We start from the raw sequence: 20,643 nt of genomic DNA, 5'->3' as shown, positions 1-20,643 counted from the left end.
GGCTGGCTGAGTCTCCCTCCATGTGTTCTTTCGCCCTCTAGGAGGCTAACTTGGGCTGTCTACGTATTGAAGGAAGAATCCCTACCAGCTGGAGAGAGTAGGTCCCATTGTAAATTGCTTTTCAAGCCTCTGCTTGCATCAGTCTTGCCAATATCTCATGGATTGAAGCAAGTCACACCGCCAAACCTAGCATCAATGTGAGAGGCAACTATGCAAGGAGATGAGTTCAGGGAGATGTGATGTATTGAGGACCATCAGTGTAACAATCTACCATACCATATTTTATAGAATATATGCTACAGTGTGTTTTATGCTCTCCATATGAGCAACTTTTTCTTTTGGAATAATTTGTTCTTTTTTTTTGCCTCAAAAAGTGACATTTATTCAAAGAAAAAAAAATGACAAGATGTCCATCCCTTGGCTTCCTTCCCTCCCCCACCCCTGCTGCTCCTCAGCCCCCCAAGATTGAACTCTGGCTGGGGCTAGGAAGCAGGACAGCCCCTCAGAAGAGGTCAGCAACACTGAGGCGCATTTCCTCATGGAGGTGCTGTAGAAGGTCTCGATGTCTCGAAGAGTCCTCTTGTCTTCTTCTGTCACCATGTGAATAGCCACACCTTTACGGCCAAACTGTCCACCTCGGCTCGTTCTGTGGAAATGTTTTCCCTGTTGGTGGGAAGGTCGTAGTTGATGACTAAAGGAACCTGCTGCACATCACTGCCTCTGGCCAGCAGGTCAGTGGTAATCAAAACTCTGCTAGAGCCAGAACCAAACTCCCTCATGATCGCGTCTCGTTCTTTTTGGTCTGTATCTCCACGCATGGCCGAGACAGTGAAATCCCCAGCATGCATCTTCTCGGTGAGCCAGTCCACCTTCCTTCGGGTGTTGAGGAAGACGACTGCCTGGGTGATGGTCAGGGTTTCATACAAGTCACGCAGTGTGTCCAGCTTCCCCTCTTCTCGTTCTACGTTGATGTAGAATTGGCGGATACCCTCCAGGGTCAACTCTTCTTTCTTGACAAGAATCCGAATGGGGTCCCTCATGAACTTCTTGGTCACCTCAAGCACATCAGAAGGCATCGTAGCTGACGGCAAAACTACCTGGGTGTTGCTGTGGAGCTTTTGGAATATGTCATAGATCTGGTCCTTGAATCCAGAGCTTAACATTTCATCAGCTTTGTCCAGTACAAACATCTTGATGTATTTGGGAGACAGGTATCTCCGGTTAAGCATATCAAACACACGGCCAGGGGTACCCACGATGATATGGGGAGCTAGATCATCTAGAAAACCCAGAGATTGGTCCAGGAGAGACCCAGCATGTGACCCCTGTCTCACAAATAGTCAGACTGTTTGTGTCTGTAGCCCACAAGGCTACAGCGATCCAGGGAGAGGAGACTGCCTCCCCGCTCTGGGCAGCCCAGCAAGGAGCTGTCCCCACTACTCTGTTCCACCTTCTGCTGCGACCCAGGAGGGTAGGTCCAGGGGAGCTGGAGGGGCAAAGTGTGTACCCTCCATGCCTTTGTCTCCTATGTCAAGGTGCTGTCAAGATACACAGCAAGGAGTGTGAGATACATACTCCTTGAAGAGGAGACTGACTTCAAGTAGGATCAAAGGTTACTATTTTAAAAACAAAACTTTTTATTATAGATTATTTCAAACACAGTGCACAGCTTTGAAAAATATCATTCATTCATTCATTCATTCAATAAATGAAAGGACAGACTCCCAGATAAGCAACTGCAGAGTGGGTGTGCCCAACCAGATCTCAACCCTGTCCCCAGTTGTGATTGTCTTCTGTCTAAAAGTTGTGCAGACATTGGCTGATGCTGCCCAGATGTGGAGAAAGATGTAAGACAGCCAGCCAAAAGAGGGGTTCTATTTCACAAAACAGAAAGAATAGTGTGGTGACTCCTGCCACCAACCTTCAATAATGACCAACTCAGCCAGTTTTGCTGGTCCATACTTACCCTCCAACTTCCCCATCCCAATTATTTTTAAGCAAGTCTCAGATGTCAGACTATTTTACCATAAATATTTTGTATATACCACCAAAAGATAAGGACTTAAAATAGCCATTATATTCCTGAATATTATCAGATGTTCCCAGATTGTACCATAATTTTGTATAGTTTGATTAGGAATCCAAATAAGTTCTATACATTGCACTTCACGTTTATATCTTTTCAGAGTCCTTCGCTGGGCGTGGTAGCTCACGCCTGTAATCCCAGCACTTTGGGAGGCCAAGGCAGGTGGATCACCTGAGGTCGGGAGTTCAAGACCAGCCTGACCAACATTGAGAAACCCCGTCTCTACTAAAAATACAAAATTAGCCAGGTAGGTGTGGTGATGCATGCCTGTAATCCCAGCTACTAGGAAGGCTGAAGTGGGAGAATCGCTTGAACCCAGGAGGCAGAGGTTGCAGTGAGCTGAGATGGTGCCATTGCACTCCAGCCTAGGCAACAAGAGTGAAACCGTGGGCCGGGCACCGTGACTCACGCCTATAATTCCAGCACTTTGGGAGGCCGAGGTGGGCGGATCACAAGGTCAGGAGATCAAGACCATCCTGGCTAACATGGTGAAACCCTGTCTCTACTAAAAATACAAAAAATGAGCCAGGCATGGTGGCGGGCACCTGTAGTCCCAGCGACTCAGGAGGCTGAGGCAGGAGAATGGCGTGAACCCGGGAGGCGGAGCTTGCAGTGAGCCACGATCGCGCCACTGCACTCCAGCCTGGGCAACAGTGCGAGACTCCATCTCAAAAAAAAAAAAAAAAGAATCCTTTAATCTGTGGTTTCTTCTGCCTTCTACTTTATTTTCTTGCAATTTATTAAAGAAATTTGGTTGTTTTTCCTGTAGAGTTTCCTACAGTCTGGGTTTTGCTGATTGCTTCCAAGTGACCTTGGTAACATGTTCCTCTGTCCCACATTTTCTATAAATTGGGTAGTTAGATCAAGAGGCTTGATCAGATTTAATTTTTTTTTTTGGCAAGATTATGTTACAGGTTATTTTTTTGTATTTCTTTTCTTTTTATTGTGGCAAAAAATAAAATAAAATAAAACCACATACCTAAAATGTATAATCTTAAGTATTTTCAAGTGTACGGTTCAGTAGCTTTAGTATCTTCACACTGTTGTGCAACCATCACCACCATCCCTCTCCCGAACCTTTCCATCTTGCAAAACTAAAGCTCTGCACCCATTAAACAAAAGCTCCTCATTGCCCCCATTCCAGCACCTGGCAATCACCATTCTACTTTCTGTCTCTATGAATTGGACTACTCTAGGTACTTCATGTCAGTGGAATCACACAATATTTGTCTTTTGGTGACTGGTTTGTTCCACTATCATAGTGTTCTCAGGGTTCATGTTGTAGCATGCGTCAGAAGTCCCTTCACTTTCAGGGCCTCCATTGTATGCGTGTACCAGGTTTGTTTATCCACTCATCCATCAATCTGCCCAGTCTTCGGCCATTTACACCTTTTGACTATAATGCTGCTATAAACATGGGTGTGCAAATATCGCTTCAAGATCGTTCATTTAATTTTTGTGGGTATATACCTAGAAATCAAATGACTGGATCCTAAGGTAATTCTATTTCTCATATTTTGAGGAAACTTCAAACTGTGTTCCACAGCAGCTGCACCATTTTACAATTCCACCAACGTGCAAGCATTCCAATTTCTCTGCCTCTGCTCCAACACTTGTTTTATTTTTGTTTAATTGCTACACATTTTTTGTTTTTTGATTAGCCATCCTCCCAGGTGTGAGGTTATATTTTATTGTGGTTTTGATTTGCATTTTCCTAATGATCAGTGACGGTGACACTGAGCATCTTTCATATGCTTGTTGGCCATTTGTATATCATATTTAGAGAAATGTCTGAGTCTTTTGCCCATTTTTTTAATTGAATTTTTTGTTTTTGTTTTTGTTGAGTTGTAGGAATTCTTTATGTATTCTGGATCCTAACCCCTTATAACCCTTGTATGAATTGCAAATATGTTCTACCATTCTGTGGGTTATTTTTTCATTCTGTTGATTGTCTTTTGATACACAGAAGCTTTTAATTTTGATGTAGTCCCATTTGTCTATTTTTACTTTTGTTGACTGTTCTTTTGGTATCATACTGAGGAAATCCTTGATAAATCCAATATTGTGAAGCTCTCCCCTTATGCTTTTTTCTACAGTTGTCTTTTTAGCCATTATTGGTGATTATTGCCAAGAACAATGATTTCACCAGAGGTTCCAAAAAATGTGATATTCCAATTTAATCCTTCTTCCTTTATTAGCTGAAATACTTCTGTAAAGATAAATTTCCCTCTTTACTGGGTTGTCCTGGGGCTCATTTTATGCTGGAAACATTTATTTTTTCCTTTTATTTACAAGTTTTCAAAATAATGTATTGGTTGCCTAGTCATCCTTAAAAGAGGACAAATGAGAGAGTTTTTTAAAGTTTCATTGTGAACTTAAACATTTAAGGAGTTTAATGTGTTTAATCCACAGCGGTTGTTATTTTTATTGTTCAAACATTTCCATCTTTAGACAAAGGGAGACTTCATGTTGGCTCCTGGATTCTTTTGGCATGGCCCTAAGATTTTTTGATCGATTCCTTGCTTTCTGATATATCAAGGTGTTTTAGGCCTATTTGACAATTTCCTGTCCTAGACAAAGAATTGACCATTGAGATAATATTTAAGTATAAATAGTACTGAGATTTTAAAATATAGAATGAGACTACTGTAATAATCTCAACATTGGCTGGGTGCAGTGGCTCACACCTATAATCCTAGCACTTTGGGAGGCCAAGGTGGGCGGATTACCTGCGGTCAGGAGTTCAAGACCAGCCTGGCCAACATGGTGAAACCCCATCTCTACTAAAATACAACAATTAGCTAGGCATGATGACGGGTGCCTATAATCCCAGCTACTTGGGAGGCTGAGATAGGAGAATTGCTTGAACCTGGGAGACGGTGGTTACAGTGAGTCGAGATCATACCACTGCACTCCAGCCTGGACAGCTAAGCAAGACTCCATCTCAATAATAATAATAATAACAATAATAATAATAATAATTTCAACAATAATAATAATAATAATCCTCAGTAACATTGTGGAATTGGACTGAACTATCCCAAGATTCTTGAGTATTGAGACTAGCATAATCAGGGCATTTATGGAAAAACATGAACCAATTTCATGTTTATACCCCCAATGAATTGAAAATTCTTAATGGGTTGATACAGACATCCAAGTGGAGAGGTCAAGAAGGCAGTTGGAGGCATAATTTAGAACTCAGTGGGAAGATCCAGGCTGAAAGCACAGATCTGGGAAATATCTTGTTGACTTATCTGTAAGTCTCAGGGATAGATGAGATGCTCTAGAGAGAAAATGCTGAGGGAAAAGAGAAGCAGGCTAAGGATAGAGCCTTGGGCTACACCAACAGTTAGTCATTTGAGAAGAGGTGGAACCAGCAGAGGGATCCAAACGTTTATTAAGTTAGGCGGAAACCAGGACATTGAGGTGGTCCTGAAACGAAAACAAGAGTATATTTCAAGAAGGAAGTCAACTGTGTCCAAGAGAGAAGTTGAGAGAAAGACCAGAAAACAACCATTGTATTTGGCAAAGTGGAAGTCATCTGTCACTTTGACAGGAAGGGTTTCCAAGGTCAGTGGGGTTGGAGGCATCAGTGGAGTGTGTTGAGGAGATGGACTGTGTCTTCATGGAGACTTCAAGGTAGTGGACTCTCAGTTATCTGATGACATTAAGTGACAGGTAAGGCGTCTCATTACCAAAGAACAATCTTACACACAGGGAAGGAGAGCTCCAAGTGTTCAAGCGGGCAGGTGGGCAGAGAGGAGGGCAGCAAACTATGGGCAGATCAGGCCTACTCTTTATCTGCTTTTTTTCAAAACCATAGTTTAAAAAAACATGTAACAGAAAATTGGTCATCTTAACCTCTTATTTTTTTCTTTTTTTTTTTGAGACAGGGTCTTACCCTGTCACCCAGGCTGGAGTGCAGTAGTGTAATCTCGGCTCACTGCAACCTCTGCCTCCTGGGTTCAAGCGATTCTCCCACCTCAGCCTCCTGAGTAGCTGGGATTACAGGTGTGAGCCACTGTGCCCGGCTAAATTTTTTTGTATTTTTAGTAAAGATGGGGTTTCGCCACACCGGCCAGGTTGGTTTAACTATTTTTTAAGTGTCCAGTTCAGTAGTGTTCACTAAGTATATTCACCTTATTGTTCCATGGATCTCCAGAACTTTTTTTCACTTTGCAAAACTGAAATTCTATACCCATTAAACAACAACTCCCCATTCCCCCTTCCCCTGAGCCCCTAACAACCACCATTCTACCTTCTGTCTGGATATGTTCGACTACTCCAGGTACCTCACATAACTTACCTCCTTATTTAAGGAGTCTGGAAGCTGGCTGCAGTGGCTCACACCTGTAATCCCAGTACTTTGGGAGGCTGAGGCTGGAGTTCGCTTGAGGCCAGGAGTTTGAGACCAGTCTGGGCAACAAAGCAAGACCTCATTCTACAAAAAAAAAAAAAAAGTTTTAAAATTAGCTGGGTGAGATGGCACCTGCTTATAGTCCCAGCTACTCAGGAGGTTGAAATGGGAGGATTGCTTGAACCCATGAGTTGGAGGCTGCAGCGAGCTATGACCGTGCCACTGCACTCCAGCCTGGGTGACAGATTGAAACCCCATCTTTAGAAAAAAAAAAGAATCAAACTCAAATCTCAAAGAGCCATGTGTATGAAGGACCCTGTGGAAGAACAGTTGGACTGTCCAGAGAAAATATAAGTCCATGCTGCAAAGCCCAGTCTGGGAAAGGTCCAGCTAACCAAGAGCAGCATTTTGGGAACTGAGAGATAAAACTGACCACTGAGGGTATGCGATGCTGCCCCAGCCCATGGCTGCCTAAGCCGAGGAGAGCCAGGTGGACTGCGAGAGGAGTAAGAGGCAACATCCCACACAGAGAGGAAGAAGCACCGGCCAGTGGCTGTTGTGAGGTGGCTTCTGCAGCCACTGGAAAAGGCTCTGCTGAGATGGCTCAGCTTGACTGGCTTTGCCCTGGAAACAAAGAGCAACAGGTGAAAGAGAAGATTAAAGTCGAAAACAAACACTTGCACCCATCCTGATGAGGAGCTGGGTATTGCTGGGGCCTGATGGGACAGCTCAAGGCCACCCTTCTTTTTTGGGATAATGCTCAATCCTCCTCCATGAAGGTGTCTGGGGAGGCAGGACCGTGTGGCTCTTTCAAAAGGCAGCCTGTCGCCACACACCCAGGCTCATCTCTCAAAAGGCTTACAGACGTCCAGAGCAGACGCCAAATGTTGCAACCAGCGTCTCAGAGTCTCCTGTCCTGGTGCAATAACACGGGGCAACCCAGTCTGAGTTTCCTCGTTACCATCTTCAAAGCCAATGCTAAGGGGAGGTGGTGATAGGAGAACTCACTGGCTCCATTGGCTCACTCATTCGGTAATGCTAATGTGTGCATTTGAGCTGCCATGTCGGCTTACATTCAGCGTGGCAGTGCGGTTTTTCTAGTCATTTCTAGCAACTGACCTAGGGTGCAGGAGCTCCAGGCTCTAGTCCCAATCCTGCTACCTGTCAGCTGTGTGACTGTGGTCAGGCCACTCAACTTCTCTGAGCCTCGGTAGCAGCTCTGTCCCACAGAATTGTTTTGTAAAAGAAGATTATATACCTAAAGTTAACTTTTAGCCATAAATTATTACTGAAAGTTTGGATTTTGTGTTGTATCCTTAAGAATACATTTTATCGAATTTTAGTAAAGTCCTCCAGTGGCTTCCCATTGCCTTCCCTTGACTTAAGAGTGTAGGTGATGTGGGGCCTGCCGGACTCTGACTCCATTTCTTCCCCTCTTGCTGTCTTCACACACAGACTCTCACCACACTGAACTTATTTCTGCTCCATAAGTATTCCAATGCTCTTCCCACCCCAGGGCTTTGGCCCCTGTTCTCCCGTCTGCCTGGAATCCTTCTCACTCTGGCCCAACTCAAATATCATTTCATCAGATCCATCATTGTACCTGATGTTGTCCCTGACCTCCTTACAATCTCTATCCCGGTAAACTTACTGTATTTTCTTCATGAAACTGTCGCCCTGTTATTTCTGTTGGTTTTACTTATTCTTGTGTTCCCTACGAAAAGGGACATAAAAGCTAGACGTTTGCCTTATTCACTTCTGTCTCTTTCACCTAGAGTGGTGCCTGGCTTGTAGGAGGAGTTTAATAAGTATTCATGGGGCCTGGCGCGGTGACTCACGCCTGTAATCCCAGCACTTTGGGAGGCTGACGTGGGTGGAGCACGAGGTCAAGAGACAGAGACCAGCCTGGCCAACGTGGTGAAACCCTGTCTCTACTAAAAATATACAAAAATTAGCTGGGCGTGTGTGTTCCCAGCTACTTGGGAGGCTGAGGCAAGAGAATCGCTTGAACCTGGGAGGCGGAGGTTGCAGTGAGCCAAGGTCATGCTACTGCACTCCAGCCTGGCGACAGAGTGAGATTCCATCAAAAAAAAAAAAAAAAGAAAAGAAAAGAAAATTCATAGAACAAAGTAATTACCACTAGGGAAATTCTTCCTATTAAATTTTTAAGCCGGCTCACTCCTGTAATCCTAGCACTTTGGGAGGCCGAGGCAGGCGAATCATCTGAGGTCAGGAGTTCGAGACCAGCCTGACAAACATGGAGAAACTCCGTCTCTACTAAAATTACAAAATTAGCCAGGTGTGGTGGCTCATACCTGTAATCCCAGCTACTCTGGAGGCTGAGGCAGGAGAATCACTTGAACCTGGGAGATGGAGGTTGCAGTGAACCAAGATTGCACCATTGCACTCCATCCTGGGCAACAAGAGTGAAACTCCATCTCAATAAATAAATAAATAAATTTTTAAGTAGGTTCATTCATGGAAGCAAAGTAAATTTCAAATAGTAATTTTATATGACTAAGAATCTGGTTCTTCACATCCTTCTATACATTAAAAAAACAAAAACTATACTCATATTGAATATATGATCTTGTAATCTACTTTTCTCAACATCACTGAATCTTTCTTCTGCAACGTTTTAATGGTGCCATGTGGATGTACCATAGCTTACCTGACCAATTCTCTGTGGTATATGTAATGAGAAATACTGCTTTGAAGAGCCACTAATAAATATTCCAAATGTCCCTCCAGAAAGGCTTTGCCAGTTTACACTCCTACCAATGTATAAAAGAGATTCATTTTCTGAACTCCTGCCAATACTGAATTTCATCACTAAAAAAAAGGAAACAAAATGTTTGCTAATTTGATAAGTGAAAAAGGATCTCATGATTGCTTTATTTTGCTTTTCTTTAATTACTTGTGAATGTGAAGTGTTTTTTTCGTTTGCAATTTTATCATGTTGTATTTCCTCGCTTACAAATTATCTCTTTATGTTTCTGTTGGCTTTATTTTTAAATTGTTATTGTTGGGTTTCTCTGTGGTATTCATCTTTTATTGATTTGTCAAAGCTATTTTTATATTAAGGTGATTTGCCTTTGTCACAGATTGCAAATATTTTCCCGATATGTTTGTTGTCCTTTAATTTTGTTTTTGGATCTAGGGCAGTATAAATCCCTAGCCAGGCTCATGTTCTGGAAGCTAAGCCAGCTAGAAGGGGAAAGTTCCTCTCAGTGAAATCTAAGCCCCAGCCTAGCCAGTGTGGGGCCCTGAACAACATAAGGCCAGGCTACAGCATCTGAAGTGTTCAGATGATTTCAACTAAATATTTCTATGGCAACCAACTGCCATTTATTCTTACTAATGGACACTGCCTCTGATCTATGGGTATTTAAACGTCAGGAACTTTTAAAGGTGGGAATAAATGAAGCTATAATGGTAAAACAATAGGCATTAAAAACTTTAAAAAAATTTAAAAAGTGTTTTATTCACTTTTTTTCTCAGAGGGCAGTCTTCTTCTGCCTTCTCTCTCATAGAGCCAGTAATGCAGCTAGACATGGTGGCTCATGCCTATAATCCCAGCACTTTGGGAGGCTGAGGAGGCAGGATTGCTTGGGGCCAGGAGTTTTACATCAGCCTGGCCAACATAGTGAGACTCCATCTCTACTAAAAATTTAAAAATTAGCCAGGTGTGGTAGCAAGCACTCCCAGCTACTCAGGAGGCTGAGATGGGAAGATCACTTGAACCCGGGAGTTTGAGGCTGCAGTGAGCTGTGATCGTGACACTGCACTCTAGCCTGGGTGACACAGCAAAGACCTTGTCTCAAAAAAAAAAAAAAAAAAAAAAAAAGAATCAAGGGCCAGAAATGCAATAGGAGGTGAGCCCTGTGGAGAGAGATTGGCAGTAAGGAACATTCAGTGTAGGGAGGGAGAAGGTACATCAAATGCCTTCCATCGCCAAATGAGTATTTGGATGTCCTTTCCTCCCAATCTCTACTAATTTCAATCTCAATACCTACTATTGATTCCCTTCCTTCCAATCTCTAGTAATGATTAGCACAGAGTAGTTGCTCAATAAAATACTTTCAAACTGATTAAAGTTATATAAGATTACTTATAACTTCTGTGCTAATTCTTGTCACATATATTTGTGTTTTATACATTTCAAAGTGAGATTAGTTTCACTTTCAAGATTGTCCTCAGACAGCTGAGGCTGCCTCTCAATGTAGCATGACTACCAGACCCTCTCACTCATCTTTTTTCAAAAATTTCCAGAAGACTGGAAGCCATTCCTCGATCCAGTCCTCTTGGAATGTAAACCTGTTCCTCTCATTTCCTTCCCTGTGGACACCACCTCCCCTGCCCCATTTGGAGCTCTTGGGACTGTCATTAAATCCCTTCTCAGCCATCCCACCTTTCAGCCTTGCCCAGGGCCCATTCCCAAACCCCTCCAGCCTGTGTCATTTGCATCCTTCCATTCAGTTCTGCTGGTTCTGCTCTGTGTCAAGAGTGTCAGAGACTTGGGGGGAAGGTGAGCTATGAGGTGGCTGGCAGGAGGAATGTGAGAAAATAAACAGCAAAGGCCCCAAGAGGGATTATTACGCTGAGTCCGGCTCTAATTGTCTCCTGCTCCCTGGGGCTCTCACTGTCCCAGGGAATCCCCAGGTGCTCAGCAGGGATTCCCCTGTGGCAAAAACCCTCGTGGCTTCAAAAGCCTCAGCAATATGAAGCCTAGTACATTGAAGAAACACGGTTTCCAGCTGTGTGAAAACACCTTGGGGCAGAGTCTTGTGCCAGATGTAGTGCCCTTCGTGAAGTATTGAATAAGAATCCTTGACGTTTTATGAATGTGGTGCAGCGTAAGTACGCAATATGAAAATTTGAACATGTTTAAACAGAAGCTGCAGTTAATTTGTGCAAATATTCCTACCTAAATCTTTACCCTAATTATTCTATTAACATACCTAGGGCACACCGCCGTTTTAGGAATGTCATAGGATTTGTGTATGTGTGCCTACAAAGCTTTAACTGAGCTTCAGAAAGCAAGTCTTTGTAGTGGATCTACTTTTATTTAGTTAGTTTTTTTAGAGACATGGTCTCAGTCTATCCCCCAGGCTGGAGCGCTGTGCTGCGATCTTTGCTCACTGCAGCCTCCAACTCCTGGGTTCACACGATCCTCCTACCTCAGCCTCCCAAGTACTGGGACTACAAGCACACATCATGGTGCCTGGCTAACCTAAATTTTTTTTTTTTTTTTTTTTTTTTTTTTTTTTTTTTTTTGGTAGAGACAGGGTCTCTCTATGCTACCCAGGCTGGAAATCTACATTTTCTTAATCACAACAGTGATTAACTGTCGATGGTCCTTTCATCTTCTTTTCTGTAGAATTACCTGTAGAATACAGACCATAGGCCTCTGTTTATTGGGTGTGACCACGTTCCCATCTGCATCCCAGCAAAAACCCAATCCCCATAATTAACTGGCCTTTGCTATTTTATTGTCTGTCACCTGTGCCCTGGTGTATGGTGGCCTCTTTCCTTTTTTTGTTTAATTAAAGTGAGGAATGTTTTGTCAGCTCATATTTCTTTTTCAGCAGCTGTGTGGCAGGGTGTCTGAAAGAGATTCACAATGATCTGTTGGAAATCCATCATAAAGCTGGTTGTCTGATCCCCTGACATGATCACGTCAGACAGAGCTGCCCTTTGCCTTGTGTCACAATCTTGAAAGTGAAACTAATCTCACTTTGAAATGTGTAAAACACAAATACATGTGGCAAGAATTAGCACTGAAGTTATAAGTAATCTTATATAACTTTAATCAGTTTGAAAGTATTTTATTGAGCAACTACTCTGTGCTAATCATTACTAGAGATTGGAAGGAAGGGAATCAATTGTAGGTATTGAGATTGAGATTAGTAGAGATTGGGAGGAAAGGAAAACTCTTTTGTGATGTTAACCCATATTTAGTATTTTTTCAAGTCCTTTAAAATAGGAATAACCTTAGAAGAAGGCAGTCCACAAATATTTCCCCCAGTAACCTGCCTTGCTTCCTACATTTCGCAGATCTCCCTGTTATCTTGGGGGTTGTCAATGTTCTGCAGCACACCAAGAGGAAGAAGATCTCAGGCACAGGACTGAGCACCATTCCACCAAAACCTCACTGAATTCCCCATCTTGCCTATCCTTTCCTCATTTCCTTTGTACATTTTTTCTTAAGCTCTAGTTAATGTTTTCCTCCCTACGGCTTTCCCAACAATTCCATCCATCTCCCCTGCCAAAGTATACTTGGGATTTACAAAGTTTGCTAGTAATGCCACAAGTGAAATCAAATTATAACAAAGTGTCTATTTGACAGACCAAGAGATTTTAAAGCCTTAGCCAGCCAGACTCTCTTATTGGAAGTAATCTTTGTTATGATGTATTTTATGATCTTTTAGAGTTTGTAGCGTTGGAATTTGACTTGTAATAGCCCTGGAATGTGGCATCGGGTTTCTTTTTATATTATAAATCCCAGAAAACTAGAGATCACAAAATATGGTTTTGGTGTCCTGCTCAGAGGGTGACATGGACACTTACCAATAGATATGTGCTATTTGAGGATATGCCCCATAGGAAATGGGCTTAGGTAGCCTTTATTCACCCACCTCTTGGTGGCTTAATAGGAGGAACTATGTAGGATAAAAATTTTTCATTCATTTGTTAACCCATTCAGTACATGCTGTTTTTGTCATTACATTTGTAGGAGAGGGAGAACTTTCCCCTTACCCTGCACAGTCGGAGATCTGAGTCTGTGAAATAAATAGACAGCAGACAGATTAACAGGAGAAAAGAGAGACAAATGTATTATGTGCACACGGGCATCACAGGAAGGAAAAGTGAGCACCCCCAAGCCCAGCGAGATCTAGGTGTTTAGATACCTGCTTCACAGGAGAGAGTGGAGGGGGAATGTAGGAAACCTGGGGGAGAGTAAATGATTCTGGGGAAGATGAACAGGGCCTTGGAAGAAGAGGGCACAGCCTGTGACGAGTCTATGTCTGGGCATAGTGTGGCCTCCAGACACCACTCCTGTGATTTATGTTCAATCTTCCCTGGTTGGTGAGAAACCCCGGTGAGGCTCTTTCGGAGGCTCTGTCTTTAGACAGATAAAGGGACCGGAGGGAGCTCCCTGCTGCCTTTGCTGTTCTCCAAATGCCCTAAGTGCAAAGAAAGCGGCATACCAAAGCAGCATATGTTGGGCTGCCCTTTCCTGAAGTCCACATTCAGGCTGGAACGAGCACTTCCCAATGCAGGGCAACCTGCCAGGTGCCAGTGGGAACCCAAGTCCACGGGGCCTGGTCTTGCTCTCACAGTGCCTGATTCAGCACAGATGCAATGACAGGTGCTCAGACACCGCAATGCCAGGCTGACTGTGGCAGGTGTCACAGGAATGTGGAAGCGATGTGTGCTTGGAGCACAGGAGTGGGAGAGGCCCCTGCCAGCTGGTGTGAGGAGAGCCAGCTTGCTGATGAGGGGGCACCTTCTTGGGCAGACAGGAGACTCACAGCTGCTATTGCTGTGTTGCCTGTGAGGATGGTGAGAAAGGCCTAATAGGAAATAGGGAAGGGAGGGAGAGGAACAAAGAGAATGGAGGTTAAGAAGGACTTGGCTATTGATTCCATGCAGAGGGAGAGGACAAGGGAGAGGGCAAAACGCGCTTTTTGCCCAATGACAACCACCACCACCTATTGAACATTTAACAGGTACCAGGGACTTCACTTTTTATACATTTATTATTATTTTGAGATGGATTCTCACTCTGTCACCCAGGCTGGAGTGCAGTGGCACGATCTTGGCTCACTGCAACCTTGGCCTCCCAGGTTCAAACAATTCTCCTGCCTCAGCCTCCCAAGTAACTGGGACTACAGGCGCGTGCCACCACACCTGGCTAATTTTTTGTATTTTTAGTACAGATGGGTTTTCGCCATGTTAGCCAGGATGGTCTTGATCTCCTGACCTCCTGATCTGCCCGCCTTGGCCTCCCAAAGTGCTGGGATTACAGGTGTGAGCCACTGTACCTGGCCTCATACATTAATTCACATGGTCTCCACCCCATCCCTTTCCTCCCTCAGCCCCTATATTTTGTGGATTAGGATTGAAGCCCAGGAAGGATAGATGACTTGCCCCATCACCCAGCTGCCACGAGCCGGGACTGGGATTGAACCCAGGCATGGCTGTCCCGAGGCCGAGTCTTCTTTTCTGCAGCATGTTGCCGAGTGACCATGAGAACGGAGGTTTCTGAGAAGACTCAGAAAAAGGGATTAGTTTTCAAGAGCTGCCAGAGTATTAAACCCGTTTATTTACATGTCCAATCTGTGCATTCTTTCACTCATTCTCGTCAGTAGTTGGGTTTCCGCAGTATTGCTGGGGCACCCTATCCTCTGGGCTGCTTCCTGGGCGTCTACGTGGACAGCTTCTCCCAATGCTGAGTAGTCTCACGGTGTTTGCTTCAAAGTACTGAGTATCAACCACCATGCTCAAGTGCACACAGCATTTCTGGGGAGTGTCAGCCCACAAAACCTCCCCCTCACTCACGTTTTATCTGTTCCCCAGCAAGTGAGCAGGGCGAAGAGCTGCCCCGGATTCTGCACCATGCTCCCCACATTTCCCTTGATCCTGGAGGAGGAAGCCAGAGCCCCGGCCGGCTCTGTTCTGATGCCACGCTCCCTCCTCTCAGCCTCTGCCTTCCTGGCTGCATCAGCCTGCGGTCGCTTCACTTTCTGCCTGCAGAGCAGATGGCCTCGGTCAGGAATTCCTGGGAGAAAATTCCGTTCAGGAATAGAACTTTGCAAACACAAATATAGAGAGAATATCTGAACCACTGATGGGAAAGTGGATGAGAAAAAAAGAAAAGAATCAGGACATTACAGAGAGAGGCGCACATGCAGACGTTTCTGAATTTCTAGACTTAGATGCTGTGAAGTAGATTACCTAGATAGCCTCAACGCAAGAGATGCTTTATTTTCTAGGAAAATTTAATAGAACAGTTCTAAATACATTTGCTGCAGATCTAGAAACACAAAATAAATTTTAATCCATGTTGCTCTACACTTGGGAAAAAGAAGGGACGAATCTAGCCAAGGGAACTAATATTTATGGAGTATCCACTATACTACAGCTTTTTCCTCTGTGGTTTTCTGTCATCCTCTTAACAATTCTGTTAGTCCTCATGTATAAAGACAAGGAAAGAGAGTCTCAAAAAATTAAATAATTGACCACCCTTACTCGAATGTATATTCTGATGTCGAACTTCAGGGAGCTGGGCCTCTCCGGGGTGGTTTTAACCTGTCAGTGAGCTGCCGCCCCCCCTACCCCCGCCACCGCCAACACTCCCTCCGCCCCTTGCATCAAAACCACTTCCCTTTTCCCCACACCACGGCGAAGCCGCAGGAGAAATTCCTGCTAATTTCAGCTCGCTTGAGAGATGGAACCTCCAAGTCTCTTGGGAATGTTCCCTTCTCGGCTTTTAGGTCAAATCCATGACTTCCTTCTCCTTGTTACGGCAAGATCTACCTGCCCAGTGTCTCTTTCCAGCCCTACTTGGCAGCTCTCTTCATATCTGCAGAGATAGCCAGGCTAGCTGGGGAGACCAAGGAAGACGTAGGACTGTGATTATGATGTCACACATCCCCTGGGCTCTGTGGGGGCTCTCCCCGCCATATCTCACTTTGCACATCCTGTTGCTTGTCTCGTGCTGTTTGACAAATGGGCTCTTGACCTTTGCCCAATCCTCTTGCTTCTTGCAGTTGAAACTCAAAAAAATAAAGAAAAAGAAAAGAAAAGAAAAAAATAAAAGACTTACTGTTTGAAGCCATATGAAAACCTACTAGAGTAAACCAAATGCCTTTGATGATCATATATACCGATACATAAAAACGAAAATTCCTTTTAGGGGGCAGTAAAGGGTAAGAGATGTTAGTCAAGCACGCAGGTTGGACCAAGCTGCATGCACCTACATGGTGGAGAGAGACCTGATCCTGCTTAGGGCAGAGCGGGGGAAGGAGCCAGGGCTTCCTCCTGCTCTGATCCCCACCAGCTCATGACTTTAGACCAGCCCGTGACCTCGCAGAACTGTAAAACTCTAGTAGCTGCACGACGATGAAGTGGGAGCTCTTTGGAAATGTTAGTAAGTTTTCCTTTCTAGACTTACTCATGGTTGTGTTTTTGTTTCTGTAAACTTTCTCCCCCGCCAGCTTTATTGAGGTCTAATCCACAAATAAAAATGGAATCTATTTACCAGGTACAATGTGTTACTTTGGGCCACTTTTAATCAATCCAGGCCTCCCTGTCTTTTGACTGGTGCTCTTAGTATGTTCACAAGTATTTTGAATACTGATTATTTTGACTTATTGCTACTGCCTTATTTTTGTTTTCTATTTGCTATGCTTTGTCTTTTCTTTTCTCTCTCTCTCTGCCTTTTATTTTTTATCCACACTTCTTAATTCTACATTTGGAAACATAACAGCCTATTTCTAAGTCTTTAGTGGTCCTTAAACTTGGAAGTACAACAGAAGACTGGAGACTTCACATAGATCGTTGGGCTGTTCGCCCAGAGTTTCTGATTTAGCAGGTCTGAGGTAGGACCTGAAAATTTGCATTTCTGATAAAGTCTCCAAATGACACTGATGCTATTCCTCTGGGAGAACACTTTAAAAACTACTGTTTCAGAACGAAGATTTGTTGTTTTAAAGGATATGAACAGGCAGCTTTTCCAAAGAAGACACACATGCAGCCAACAAGCATATGAAAAAATGCTCGACATCACTAATCATGAGAGAAACGCAAATCAAAACCACAATGCGATGCCATCTCATACGAGTCAGAATGGCCACTATCAAAAAATGTTAAACTAAAAAAATAACATGCTGGCAAGGTTGTGGAGTAAAGAGAACCCTTATCCACTGCCGATGGGAATGTAAATTAGTTCAGCTATTGTGGAAAGCAGTCTGGTGATTTCTCAAAGAACTTAGAACTACCATCCAACCCTACAGTCTCATTACTGGGTATATGCCTTAAGGAATAGAAATTGTTCTACTGTAAAGACACAGGCATGCATATGTTCATCACAGCCCTGTTCACAAAAGCAAAGACACGGAATCAACCTAGAGGCCCATCAGTGGTGGACTGGATAAAGAAAAGGTAGTACGTCTACACCATAGAATACTACACAGCCATAAAACAGAATGAGAGAATGTTCTTTGCAGCAACATGAATGCAGCTGGAGGTCATTATCCTAAGCAAACCAATGCAAGAACAGAAAACCAAATACTGAATGTTCTTATTTGTAAGTGGGAGCTAAACACTGAGTATGCATCGACCCAAAGAAGGAAATGATAAACACTGGGCTACTTGAGGACAGAGGGTGGGAGAAGGGTGAGGATTGAAAAACTACCTATTGGGTACTACATTTATCACTTGGGTGATGAAATAATCTGTACACCAAACCCCAGTGATACACAATCTACATATATAACAAACCTGCGCATGTACCCCTTGACCTGCAATAAAAGTTAAAAAAAAAAAAAAAGAAAAGAAAAGGATTTGTTGATTGGGTGTGGTGGTCTGTATTCTCAGCACTGTGGGAGGCCAAGGCAGGCAGATCACTTGAAGTCAAGAGTTCAAGACCAGCCTGGCCAACATGGCAAAACCCCATGTCTACTAAAATTACAGAAGTCAGCCAGACATGGTGGCAGGTGCCTATAATTCTAGCTACTCCGGAGGCTGAGGCAGGAGAATCGCTCGAACCCAGTAAGTGGAGATTATGCCACTGCACTCTAGCCTGGGTGTCAGGGTAAGACTCTGTCTAAAAAACAAAAAAACAAACAAACAAAAAAAATTTATTACCTTTGGCCAGTTAAAATACATTCAAAAATACTGAAAACTTTAATCATCTCCCTCCCCAAACTACATGTACCCACGAAATTTAGTATTCAGTCTTTGGGATTTGTAGTCCTTCCACCCCAAACCAATTCACGGATTCCCTAGGAGTCCCTGGGGAACTCCAGTAAAGATCCTCTGTTTTACAGAATAATTCTATTTCTTGAGGAAACCCTGATATTAGAATGGATAATTGACATTCTTAGGGTGCTACAATAACCTGAGCACATAACTATTAAATACAATTATTTTATTCATTGATTCAGCAGCAAATATGAACTGAGTATTTAGCATGTGCCATGGTAATGAAGATAAAATCCCAGGATAATTAGAGGGCTCACGTGGCAAGTAAACAGAAGTGTGGACCATTGGCAATTATACCTCTGTATGTGTTAATAACAGCATAATCACAAAAGCTTCCATCCTATATCCTACCAAGTCCCCAGGGTCACTCCAGCCATTCTTGAAGAAAGGCCTGTAGTCCGGCTTTCAAGTTGTGTGCTGACTTCAGTCCTCTTTTTGTGATGTGTGTGGCTGGCCTTTCCATGTGCAGTTCCTTCTGCATTTGATCTTTGTGCTGTGGGACCAAATAAGTGAGGCATTTGAACAAAAGAGTCGCAGAATGTTTCCTGGAGAAAGTGGTGTTGAAATCGAGATCTCAACGATGAATAAGACTTAGGCCAAGGGACATTTGAGGAGGGAGTAAACATGTTCAGGCAGTGAGAACAGTATGTTAGGAGGTCTAAAAGTGAAAGCCAGGTTAGAGCAGTTGGATTTCTTTTTTGAAAAAAAAAAAAAAGGAAAAGAAAAAGAATATGAGCCACTGCAGGATGTTAAGGAGGGGAAGGAGGGAAGAGGCAGGGCCTGTACCATGGGCATGCAGGGCCAGTGCAGTTGCACAGGACGAGCACTCAGAAGGTTAGGGTTTAACACTCTACAATTACTCTCTTGAAATTCTTCAGAATTTTACCTTTGAACTTGTGCTCTGTAAGTGAAGTGTAAGGAGACAATGGAGCCTGCCAGGAATGTGGAGCCTCACGCATGTGTGCTCCTGCCTCCTGCTGATTCCCAGGATGTTTTCTCAGACATCTGTTCTTCTCCCCTGGTGCCTTGGTCCTGCCCAGTTTGCACTCCCTGCCCCCACCCTACTACAGATGCTGCCCTTCACCCAGGGAGGTAGCTGGGTCACACCAAGTGAGGTGGGGCCCAGGTGGACACATGTGGAGGGCTGGTGTCTTGGTCTGTTGGGTGCTGCCATAGCAGAATACCTGAGACAGGGTCATTTATACAGAACAGAAATTGATTCTCTCACAGTCCTGGAGACTGGGAAGTCCATGATCCAAGGTGCTGGCATCTGGTGTGGACTTCTTACTTCATCCACATGTGCCAGAGGAGGAAGACGGAAGGACAAGAGAGAGTGAACCCATTCCCACAAGCCCTTTTTGCAATGGCAAGATTCCATTCATGAGGGCAGAGCCCTAGTGATCCAAGCACCTCCCAAAAGGCGTCACCTCCCACACTGTTGCATTGGGGATTAAGCTTTCAACACAAGAATTTTGAAGGGGACAAAAACATTCAAGCCACAGCAGTTGGGCATACGGCTTGCAGCATCTCAGGGCAGAGCGAGGCAGTAGGTGTCAACCCCCCGATACACTCAGTGGGAAGCTAAAACAGGGCCTTATGCCCACCCCAATCTGGGTACCAAGTGCATTCCAGTGTGGAGATGGCAGCCCCTCAGAGGCCAGCCATCGGCTATGGGTGGGTGCAGCAGAACATGTGGGAAGGGAGATTGGCATCCCAGCCGCAAGGTGGGGCACTGCATTTTCCCAAAAATGATGAAGCCAGCCTGGGCCCTTGAGAAATTCTAAGAAGCAGGTCACCGATGTCGAACTGCACTGGACTTCTAAGTAGAGTGAGAATGAGTGTGGGTCTTGTGTCATGTCACTGAGATTTGGCGCTGACTGTCATCACAGCATGACCTAGCTCATCCCGCCTAGTGGTTCTTCCAAACTTTCACTTCTCTGCTAACCCTCTGCCCTCGCCCAATCCCATTCACTCTCACACTTTGCCTCCTCATCGCTGAGCAGGTAGAGGCCGTCGGGGGAAAAAACCCTCAACTTTGTTTTCAAGCACCTGGGAACATTTCTGCTTCTAAGCCCACCTTTGCCCCCATGGAAGTGGCACATCCCCACCCCCAGGTCCCTGCTTCCTGTGCCTTCCAGCTCCCACCCCCTTCTCATCCTACCCCGCTTGCTCAGGGGTATGGCTCCATGTAATCCTCTCTCCTGTA

The 20,643-nt window shown here is 44.2% G+C and overlaps 1 protein-coding gene across 1 annotated transcript; it reads right to left on the bottom strand.

The window, feature by feature from the left end:
* Positions 1-354: 354 nt before the first annotated feature.
* On the bottom strand, positions 355-1,272 carry LOC112610743 (eukaryotic initiation factor 4A-I-like). The gene has a single exon (XM_025364216.1). It carries the CDS (start codon positions 1,227-1,229, stop codon positions 594-596), a length of 636 nt encoding a protein of 211 aa, XP_025220001.1. The 5' UTR covers positions 1,230-1,272; the 3' UTR covers positions 355-593.
* Between the last annotated feature and the right edge of the window lie 19,371 nt (positions 1,273-20,643).

This window comes from Theropithecus gelada, chromosome 17 (assembly GCF_003255815.1).
Source record: "Theropithecus gelada isolate Dixy chromosome 17, Tgel_1.0, whole genome shotgun sequence".
NCBI classification, from domain to species: domain Eukaryota; kingdom Metazoa; phylum Chordata; class Mammalia; order Primates; family Cercopithecidae; genus Theropithecus; species Theropithecus gelada.
This window is presented reverse-complemented; position numbering and strand designations above follow the sequence as displayed.